Raw genomic sequence first — 11189 nt, forward strand, 5'->3', positions numbered from 1 at the left:
ATCAGTCTAGTGTGAAATCATGAAAGAACTCAGGAAATTAAGTGGCTCACTTTCTAGCAAGAAAATTCAGTATGCCTCAGTCTCAACTGTGAAACTAGGAAATTAGCACTGCCCAGTAGTCGTTTATCTCGTTCCAAATGCGCGTTATCTTTTTTTTTTTTTTTTTGAAACAGACAAGTGCAAATGATCTGAAGTTGTAAACCAAATGACAAGGACTAAAGCAAGATTGCCACGATAACATGAAACAAATAACATTACTACAGAAGTTGCAGACCCCCGGACCTGATAGAGCAAAGGGCTAACAGACATAGAAGCAGAATTTTATATACAAATGAGCTGACAGTGAGATTAAACTGGTAACAGACATAAAGGCAGAAAAAACTGAGAGAAATGCTACTGTTCTGTGATTGAAGGACCATAATAAAGAGATGGGGGAGTGAAGGTTTTGGATGATAAACCATAAAACTCGCTGGAATATGTGAGATATGCACATCATTTAGTTGTCTCTGATTTCAAATTCTCAAGTAGATCGTACGAACTTCCAACCGAATAAAAGGGAATCACGACAATTTGAAGTGGTGTTAGCCTGTCTTTGTGGTTGATGAGACTTGGAACCATAGTTTACTAGCACAAACTAAACACTAATGTCCATTATACAGCTAGTTGGTCTAAAATTTACATGATTCCTCCATACAATAAGAAAAACAATCTATTATTTTCGATGCTGCTACCCTCGACTGTATGACGACCCCTTGGATGCTACCGGTCTTCTCTTCTGTTGAGTCCTAAATGTCGACCCAGATTTTACGAATCTCCTGCCTGCGCTGTTGTTCCTAGGACGTTCTTCAAATGCATTTTCAGATTTTCCAAACCTTGGATTGTTTCTTGCATACTCTTCCCTGTTTCTAGCAACTTCTTCCCTCTTTTTCATCTTGCTGGAGCTAGGCCTATATAGAATAACTGAGCGGCCGATTTGGTCGACAGCAATGGATCCGGTTGACTCCTCAAGTTCTCGTATCACATCAGGTAGTTCTCCAGGGCAGTTCCCATGAATTTTTAGCTGTTGTTGAATGGAATCATGGTGAACAACATAATAACCGAGGAATGAGACTGAAGAAAAAGGGACACTAAAACACAAAAAGGGATTAAGATGCAAACCATACAGTTTCATTGATGCTGTTCCACACGCACACGAAATGAATAGAAGGAACATTTTTGTGCAAGCTATTCCAAGTATTAGACTCGGATACAAGGACACAGCTACCCAATTCCAGCATATGCATGGCTCCCAACTTGGCTAGGTTAGAATACAGAACTCTAGAGATATCCAAAGTAAGCTAATTACTTCGAGGACAAACATGCAGATTGATTTATCAATCATATTGAATCCTAAAGGTTAGACTGCTTATTATAACACAAAATTCCTGAAAGATAGGCTTGCGTTAAATTTGTCCTGTAAGGATTTTTTTTCGAAAAGGAGGATGACCCCCGGCTAAGGATGATTAGATGTTTTAATAAATAAGAAAGGAACTGTGTTGTCCTATATATGACTGGTATTATTGATAATAGACTGAATCCTCTGCATGCAAACAAAATCAGTATTCAGTCAAACAGAATATAGGTTGGTTATTCACAAATTCACCCAGTCCAACCAACTAAAATAACAAAGTTGCTGGTTAATGATAGTTGGACACACCATTTCAACCTGCAATCTGTTATTCATCTCAAAGACCTAAGACTGGCAATAATCCTATATTTGGACTGGTCTACCTAGTTACCAAGAGTTGCCACCAGGGCATGCATGCTGGGCACAATCTTGAAGAGCATAATCAAACCATTTTCTGTTATAACGGCGTTTCTTCTTTCCCACAAACTTGCCTTGGACTACCTCTCTTCTTCTAGATTACCAGCATCTACCTTCTAACCTATCATTTTAAAATGCTACAAATACCTATCTGGTTGTGGAGCTAAAATCATTTCCAAAGGAGGAAGGCTGGTTCTACTTTCATCAGCACTTGACTCTCTTGCTATTTACTATATGTTGATTTTCTCTCGCCAGGAGAAAGTGATCAAGGTTATTGACGCTATTAGGCGTGCCTTCTTCTGGGCTGCTGATGACACATGCACTGGTGCTAAATGTTTAATTGCCTGGAGAAATGTTTGCAAACCTAAAACAAATTGGTGGTTTAGGCATCAAAAATCTTCATATCCAAAATAATTGCCTTATGAATTTTTCTTTAAAAATCCTTTCCGATGAGATTCTTCCTTGGATCACTTGGTACCACTCAAAACACCCAAACTCTATAACCGTCCCCCGGGCACAACCTTCCTTCCTCAATAAAATTATAAACACACAATTACCCTCCAAACATCTCCTACATTTTTTTAAGGTCACCGCAAACACACCTGAACATTTTGTCATTTTCATTAGCCGATCATGCGGCGAAACATCAGCAATACAAGGGTTCGCAAGCCCATGCTAGAGGGAGGCAGGGGGGTTGACCGTACAGGCAGAAAAACTACAGAAAAGCAGTGAAGTTTTGAACCCAGGATTCAAGGATCGATTTGCAGATCGGCCGCGAGCATCTCCAGCGCCACAACTTGACATCCACAGCGATGTTGCGAGCAACCGCAGCAGGGGGCATGCGCTGGTCACGAAATACCTTGGCATTCTGGCTATTCCAGAACATCTCCTTTGTCATCACAAACTGCGGCTCCACTACATTCTTTTGGCATGACACCTGGCTACTACACCAACCAATCGACAAAGCCTTGCTGACTTTATTTTATGGACTCATTGGTTCTAGGCTTCTAGCTGATATTAACCTGGACATCTAGCTGCTGTCGCAGGTGTGCTATCTACAAGGACTGTGTTGATCTCCTTAGTGATTTTGGGAAAGTCATCTTTGAGCATCGTCCGCGAGGAGCCAATGTAGTGGTCCCATGACCTAGCTAGGTTTGCGTCTGACTCATCCGCCAGATGTGTGGCTGGAGAATCCCCCCAGTTTTACTGTGCCTTTCCTCATGGATAATGTAACTATGGTTTATGATTGACAAAGCTGCCATGATGGCGTTCCCTCAAAAAACATGCAGGTCATCAAAGAGAGGTGGTACGAGAACTATACAACAGAGAGGAGTTGGTTTTAATGATCGCTGCTGCTCTTCATACATTTCCTTGTGACATTCAACGCGAACATAAAGCGAAGGCAGTTCTCGGCACACATTCAATCCGAAAACAAGGTTATGAACTGGAGTAAGGACATTGGTTGCTATGCACCTGATAACGAACGAAACCCTATTATGAGTCTATGACATTAATCCCCATTTCCCGGCGAATACATTAGTAGCATGCTAGTTGCTTAACATATACTGAAATCACTATTTTCTAGCAGGCAACACTAATTAACAAGGAGAGAAGGGAGGCACCTTGAGGAGCTCGTTGGACTCGAGGTTGTCCGTGAAGGCGGTGACGAGGTTGGGCGTGACGCCGCCCTTTCCCACCTGCTGCGACTTGAGCTTCTTGCCGAGGCCGTGCGCGTACGAGGCGAGCTCCTTCCGCTCCTTCACGTCGAGCTTCGGCCGCGGCAGCCGCGGGAGCACGAAGGAAGGGGGCGCCTCCTCCTGCTGCTCCTCCGTCGCTTCGAACTCCTCTTCATCCGCCGCGGCCACCGCCTCGGACACGGCCGCTACGGCGAGGCCGTGGCCGCTGGTGAGGAGGGAGCACAGAGGGCGGCGGGGTGCGGAGAGGCGGAGGCGGAGGCGAGCGGACGGAACGGGAGGGGCAGGGAGAGACCGGAGGTGGGAGGAGAGGCGGGCGAGAGGGAGGCGGAGGAGGGCGACAGCCGCCGCCACGCTCGTCATGGTGTTCGACGGAATGCCGAGGAAGCGACGGACACGGGAGGGGATAAGCAGGGGGGGCTGCAAGGCCGCAACTGCAGAGAGAGGGAGGAGATAAGCAATTCATCAGAACTCCTAGCGTAGAGGCTCGGGCCCCGCCTGCCAGAGTAGTTCGATGCCGTTCAAACGAGAACACTACATACATTTCCCGCTTCTTGTTGTCATTCTCTTTGAGAAGTTTCATACAAAAGGGGCCACACACACATGGGGAGTACCTCGTAACCTCGACCAGCTGAACTATTCAATTGGGGTTTGAAAAACGTAGGTGATTTCTAGCAAATTTTATACAGAACTGTTGAATATATTTACCTTGGCTCCCGCAAAAAAAAGCCATTTGCGCACTTAAACATTGATGGATTCCTTCTTGACATATATATACCTTCCCGCAAAAAAAAAAAAAACAGGTATGCTTTGGTTAAAATGGTCAAGTCAGTGTCATATTTGACGGGAGGATGCAGATGAACAACAGTGCACACAGCTAGCCATGAGGCACCAACAAGCCATCCAACAGGCGCATTTCTTGACAAAAATAACATATATAGAACAAAAGGAATTTCCACGAGCTCTTCACTGATCAACGTCTTTGGAGACGAAAGAACAACATTGTACAACGCGGCGGACATGTATGGCTCAATGAACTTCTAGAAGACCTGGGCCACTTTGCTCGCCAGTACACGGTCCCGTTTTTCGATGAACTCGGAAGGGAACCAGCCAGCTTTCCCCCTGCACTCACCTTCAGCCCACCCATTGTTTGACACCTGATTAAGGAGGTTATCCGCACAAGCTTAGAATAGTTGAATTTGACTGCAACAAGGACGAGGCACTAAGAAAATTCAGCGACTGACAAGCATTCGAGCTGCTGGCAGCAGAGTTGCTGCCACCAGCGAAGGGCCTGGTAGCAGAGTGTTGCACATGGGATTAATATTAGAAACATGTTGTAGGTTTAGACAAGGAAGTACCTTCCGGACAACTATGTAGTCGCCAGTTGACAGATTGAGCTCTGTTTCACTCTCAGCTCGGTATGACTGGATCGCCTGACAAAAAGATGGGCATGTGTAGCAATTAAAAAGAATATCCCAACAGATAAAACAAATTAGTAGTAGGCTAGTTGCATTATGATGAAAGTAACAATTGGTTACCTCAGCCAGGAAGTGCTCCACTGTCTCCACCAATTCTGCAACTGTTGGAGTCCTCATGAATATACCGTTAACTTCTTCATATGCGGGTGGCGGTGGCATAGAATTCTCAATTACTGGAGGAGGTGCTCCTTCAATTCTTTGTCGCTCAGATACCATCTGCAAAATAAATAGTTCTGAATCATGATAACAAGACAAATATCTTTCTTGACGATGTACAAGTTTGTTTGTTATGTAAGTGTGATTAGAACGCCTATACAAAGAATCAGTACCTCTCTTTCAAGTTGATCTAGAATCTGTAGGACCCTTTGGTGGTAACTTCTCTCAGATTCAACCTTCAGTCAAGCCATCAAGTGTCATTTGAAGCAATAGTAGAGCTTAAGGCAAACGAGGAAATGATCAAGTGATTCAACCAAACAAAGATTAAATATACCATCGCGATAAGTCGTTGTAATGTCAGCCTTTGTTGTTGGGCTTCAACAGCAGTCATTGCTGCAACAGCTTCTTTGCCCAGAGTCCCCATATTTGATTTTAACTCTTGCAGCTTCGACTCAGCAGCCTCTAACCTTGAAATCATATCACCATTTCCAGATGTCTCTCTTAATTTCATTTGGCGCTTTGAAACTTCAATGGCCTGCAGAACCCATGGATACCTCGCTAAGTCTCTTGTAGCAACAAGAAAAAGGATGTGGTATAACATGACAGAGTGATGTTCAAATGAATAGTGGGAAGAAACTAATAGGAAGCTTAGATGGCCAAGCAACAGTTCAAAAGTCCAAGAAACAGTTCAAAAGTCCATTTATGGGGAAGTGATGTACTGATGTGTATTTTCATTTACACGGCAACTTCGCATGGCAAATCAAATAAATAAAAATTATGTGCAAGAACAATTGCAACACCCTGCACAAACGCTCAATTAAGTCAAGCATCTCACCTATTTCGTCTGCTCCCTATGTACCCAAGAAATGCAAGTCGACTGAAAGTAAACTGGTCTACTTTTAGATGTCAGATTTTAGCACAAAATAAACAGAACATGAGATGCTGATCTGTTTAAATGGCAGAATGACTTCTATTGTTGCTTTACATGAAACATAAAAACAGTGATTTGCATGGGGCAGTGCTCCACATTGTTTCCCTCGTAAAACAACTGTGGACTTAGTGAAATAGATATGCCATTTTTTAAGCAAAGAAAAATTTCAAATCATCTGACATTATGTTAGAGATATTACTGGTTTACAAGGTACATCTTCTGAGTAATACCATAATTTCTCTATGCCATGTTATTGTATATATTTCAAATTGTCAACAGTAACTTGGAAATTAATGTTTCTAAAGCCATTGGAGACAAGAGATAAATGTAAGCATATCCGAATATGATATTTCATAGTGAAGTAACCTGTGCTTCAGCTTCTTGACGCATTCTGTCATATCTTTGGGCAAGGTGACGAGCATCTTCCAAAGGAGCTCCCATCACCATGGCTCTCAGTGGCTCTGCTACCTGAAAATATTGATCATTAGTCACAAACATGCAGGTTGGGTAATATAAAACAAACAAGGTTGGAAGGATGTTATGAGTAGTAAAATTCATAGCAGAATAAGGTAGTTATTTCTTATTAGCCTGCGCATGGTAATGGATAATCAAGTCTTGATAACAGTTTTTACGGATGTGAGATTTTCCACGAACAAAAAGAAAAGCATCAAGACATAATTTCACCAACAGAGAACACAGGTCAAAAAGAAAACTATAGTCCCACTCTATTTTCCCACTTTTCTATCTTCTATTTAGCATTTTACTATTTTAGAAGGAAAAATAAGATGTTGGGAGGAAGGTTCTGAAACTAACAGCTCCGCTCGAGGTCTATATTCGGTGGAAACCTCAGTTTCGTAAACAACAGAAAAGCTAGGTTGACACCATTTAGGAATTAGGACAGACCCAGTGCTATAAGCTCCCACGCCAGGTGGGGTTTGGAGAACGATTATACAAGGCAGGCCTTATTGTTCCAAATATCGGCCAGTTAATCAGCATCTCAGTCAGTTAATCGCTACTCGGTGAGTCGCCGAATAGCCAATTGACTGATTTATCGGCCGATTAACTGGAAAATTCGCCCATTTATCCCTACTCAGCACCCGACCGATATGGTATCAGTTACCGATATCCTGAACATTGAGCCTTACCCCTGCACAGTGAAATGAAGAGAGGCAGCGTCAAACCCAGGACCTCTTGACACAAGTGGGGAGTACTTCACCACTGCGCCAGCCGCCAGGCCACTGACAAATTATACTAGCATATATTTCTTAATTACTACCCTATCAGTACAGTACTTATAACGGGAAAAAAGTGAAGATGACAGTGTTTTTGTTCCCACACAACTTAAATATAACCACTGAAATGATGACAAGTGGTGACGAAAATCAGATCATCAGCCGGCTGGCAATTGCCACTAGTCGTGTCTACTGAAATAAAAATAGAACTAACATGTAACGCATAGTAACGAACTTTACATTGTACGTACATAATTCCCCTATGTTTTTATAGGTTATTACTGGACTGAAACCAAAAAGGGACAGTACCTGGGTGCCAAACGCTTTCAACAGGTTTGCCCGTTCCTTCTCCATCAGGGATCGCGCCTTCGCAAAACTCAAAGCTGCCCTCGACAATGTACTCCCACTGGTACAGGTATTCTCAACACCATATTTCTTGCCATCCTCACATAACTTATTGCCTGTGAAACCATAACAAGGGTTACGCGCCAAATTCAGAATTGGCTATGCATTGCAGCAAGCCAGCAACAACAGTACCTAATTCGACTTGCTTCGAGCCTGTGACGATATAGCCCTCGACCCCACGAACTATATCCCTTTGGAAGTGCTGCAATGTAAGTGGAAAAATGACCAAACTGTAAGCAAAAAATAGGAGGGGCGAAGCATTACGAACTGGGAGGAAACAATACGTTGTTGGTCTTACCTTGGCGGCGCGCGTGGAGATGTAGAGTTTCTCGAGCTTCGAGTGCTGCTGCGCCTCGCCCTCGTCCGCGAACACGCTGTCCGCGTACCCGCCCCCGAACTGCTTCAGCACGGCCTGCGACAGACACGGGAGCGGCCGTTCAGGACCTAGCGGCAGAAGACGAGATCTCGAGGGGGTCCTCGTGCGACATCCGAAGGGGCAAACGGACACGAATCCTGAGCGGGCGGTGCCGCGGTGCTCACCTGCTGCTGCCGGGCGACCTGCTCTCGGAGCTTGGATGCCTGCTTCCGGATGGCCTCCATTGGCCTCCGCCGCCGCTGCTGGCCCCCTGTACGACGAGGAGGTCGTTGCCGAGATCGGGAGAGGCGTTTGGTGTGGAGGAATGGAGACGGAAGGGGGGTCCGGTCGGTGGAATGGGAGGAGAGATCTGAATCGGAGGAAGGTGGTGAGGCTTCCGCTGCTCCGGTCCGGCCTGCTCCGCTACCCTTTCTCTTTCCCCCTTTTTTTTCTGTTCTCGTCGTTGGTTCGTGGTGATTATTGAACGGTGAGATGAGTGAGGGGCTGTATTTATGTTTTTTTAGGGTATTTATGTTATTTTTACTATTTTATTATTATACTATCTTATTACTTCATCCGTGCCTCATAAATAGAAAGGCGTATAAATTTTGACTGAAGTTAAAGAATGCAAAATTTGATCAAGTTTTTAAAGATATAACCACAATACTAGAGTCTAGATAGATATAATAGGAAAGTATATTTTATTGTGTATTTAATGATACTGATTTGGTACAATACTGGTTGACAACTTTTCTATAAACTTTTATCAATTTTATTTTTATATAAACTTGCTCAAACTTTGCATAATTTCACTTTAGACAAAAATTATTCGCCTTTGATTATTGAACCAGGGATTTCTTCTCATAACAGCATGTTTAAACAGGTTTAAAAATGGATCATTCAGGACTAACCTTTGAAGGCAACTTTTACTGAAGAAACTAGAGGTCACCCCGCGCGTTGCTGCGGGAATTCATTGATGAAAGTTCTCATGATAACATGAGAACTAAAATTAAAATACATATAACTTATCATGTAAGTCACGGTTTTTTACAGGCTTTTTTTAGAAAAAGAGGATGACCCCGGCCTTTGCATCTGGGCGATGCATACGACCACTTTATTAATTATTCTCACAAGACCTTACGAAGTCATACAACAGCAAGACTAAAGTCACCGTCTAAGCAACAACTGTCGCTACACCTATCCAATTGATGAAGGGGCGCAGATAGTCTGGCCCTAATACCAAACAGACATTGCAGCCAAACCTAAACATCTAAGACCTGAGGACCCAACCAGGACACTGTCGGGTATGGGGCACCTACTAGTTCGGCGCACTCCTCAACCAAGACGCCTGTCGGGTATGAGGCCGCCGCAGCCACCTGCCATCAATCCATCTTCAGAGTTGTACTGTTGCATGAACCGTGCCAGGTCTCTCTGCCATCGACGCCACCACGACGCCCGACAGCGTCGTCCTCCTACGCGAGTCCATCCTCCCACAACGAACTCCGAATCTGCATTGCGCCATGCCGTCAAGATCCGTCGCCATCAGTGTGTAGGATGAAGCACCGCTCCACCAAAGAATCCGTCTTCTGGTCCCTCGATCACGTGTGTACCTCCAAGAATGACGCCCCCAAGGGAGGAACGACACTAGAGCGCCGTCGTCATCCGATCATTCGATCTGGGGTTTCCCCCGGAGGTAGCAGAGAGTGGCCTTGAACTTCTCCACGGCGATGCCTTAAAGAAAGGAACGACGCAGATAGCACCGCCACCGCCGGCCTTAGCAGGAGCCGAAGGCAAGTTTTCACCCAGATCAGTGCGAAGGGATCCAACTCTCGTGCCCGGGCCGCCGTCACCACCAAGCAGACCTTGGAGTACCGGCATATCAACGAGCCGCCGGCACCACCGCATCCAGATCGCCGACCACGCCGGGCCACCGCCATCCCCCGCGCCATCCGGGTCAGAGACGGAGCCGCCGACCGCGCATAGGGACCGTCGCCGCCTGCACACGTCGGAGCGTCACCGAGAGCCCAGCACCCGCCACCGCTTGCCGAAGCCAACCACCCGAGCACTGACGCCACCGTGGAGCCATCAGATCGGGGAGGAAGACGCGCGTCGACCACCCTCGCGGACCCCGCCGCACGCCCGAGTGCAGGCGCCACGGCGGCGCCATGAGATCGGGATGAGGAGGAGCCCGCGTGCTCGCCGCCCCGCGCAGACCACGCCGCCGACAGCGCCGCAGCGCCCAAGGAGGGGCCAGATCCGCTGGCGGCCCCACCTGCCGCCGAGCCGAGCGCCGCCGCGAGGGCCGGCCGTCTCGCGCCGTCCAGGATCCTCGCGAGGGGGGAGGGAGCCCCGCCGCCGCCGACGCACGCGCGGGCTTTGCCCGGCGACGGCGAGGGAGAAGGAAGGCGAGAAAGGGGAGCGGTGACGGTGATCTAGGGTTCCGCCTGGCCGCTCGCGGGAGCGGCACGGGGGACAGGGGGAGATGTGTGCCTCCTTTGTATGTCTATATTGGTCTCCCCCATGTAAGTTGCGTATAGTTATTGAAATATCTATTGAATGATATAATTGCATCCCTAAAAAAAGATGGTAGTATTAGTAGCTTTTGTAAAAATAATAATGATATTTGATCAAATGGCTATATTACACTGTTATTTTAAAAAATGATACAAAACTAACAAATGGACTGCATGTACTCCTAGACAGTTGAACTGGTTGAGAGCGAACTTGAGAAGGTAGAACATTTTTTGCTAATGTGTTGAGGAAAGTAATAGTAAAAGAAAGAAAGAAAATAATAAGGCCAGATCTAGCAATGTTGTGACAGATTGTTCATGCACACGTCCCTGTTTGGCGACACTTTATTGTTTTCCCATGTACGTGCCATAGTTATTTAATTAATTGCTCTAAGGATAGAACCAACAGTAATACTATCAATTAGAAGCACATGTGAAAATAAAAATGGTATGTGTATTTTGTGTCTTCAATGTAGCCATCTCATCCGGGTAGATCGGTTATGCTCCTTAGGCATGCCATCTAATTGGAATGATGCAACAACATATGGGTTGAAGAAGAAATCACCGAGGCAGTTGTACAAAAAGACTCATTAGGCAGCAAAAGCACTTGTACTAAGGTAACCC

The 11189-nt window shown here is 45.6% G+C and overlaps 2 protein-coding genes across 3 annotated transcripts; both read right to left on the bottom strand.

Moving 5' to 3' along the window:
- Nucleotides 1–479: 479 nt before the first annotated feature.
- Nucleotides 480–3960, bottom strand: LOC119336772 (the record flags this gene model as incomplete). The annotated part of the gene is made up of 2 exons (XM_037608851.1): nt 480–1060; nt 3427–3960. Coding segments are annotated over 2 exons (867 nt in total), but the record flags the coding sequence as incomplete, so codon positions are not given.
- Nucleotides 3961–4312: 352 nt separating this feature from the next.
- On the bottom strand, nt 4313–8519 carry LOC119336781 (SH3 domain-containing protein 2-like). 2 transcript variants are annotated; one of them, XM_037608860.1, is made up of 10 exons: nt 8241–8519; nt 7999–8112; nt 7833–7902; nt 7605–7756; nt 6430–6531; nt 5467–5667; nt 5306–5368; nt 5037–5192; nt 4857–4931; nt 4313–4655 (listed from the first exon to the last, which is right to left on the bottom strand). In XM_037608860.1, the coding sequence occupies exons 1-10, from the start codon at nt 8298–8300 to the stop codon at nt 4539–4541; spliced, it is 1110 nt and encodes a 369-aa protein (XP_037464757.1). In that variant the 5' UTR covers nt 8301–8519; the 3' UTR covers nt 4313–4538. The 2 variants fall into 2 exon arrangements, with proteins under 2 accessions (XP_037464757.1, XP_037464764.1); XM_037608867.1 differs by having other exon boundaries at nt 4576–4701.
- Nucleotides 8520–11189: the final 2670 nt, after the last annotated feature.

The sequence above is a fragment of the Triticum dicoccoides genome, chromosome 1B (assembly GCF_002162155.2).
Source record: "Triticum dicoccoides isolate Atlit2015 ecotype Zavitan chromosome 1B, WEW_v2.0, whole genome shotgun sequence".
In the NCBI taxonomy this organism is placed as follows: domain Eukaryota; kingdom Viridiplantae; phylum Streptophyta; class Magnoliopsida; order Poales; family Poaceae; genus Triticum; species Triticum dicoccoides.

Coding starts and splice junctions, on each gene's coding strand:
- LOC119336781 (XM_037608860.1), bottom strand. CDS start 8,300: ATGGAGGCCATCCGGAAGCAGGCATCCAAGCTCCGAGAGCAGGTCGCC. Junction 7,903..7,998: donor TCTCCACGCGCGCCGCCAAG/GTAAGACCAACA, acceptor CTTACATTGCAG/CACTTCCAAAGGGATATAGT. Junction 5,668..6,429: donor GTCAAGAAGCTGAAGCACAG/GTTACTTCACTA, acceptor TGGGTTCTGCAG/GCCATTGAAGTTTCAAAGCG.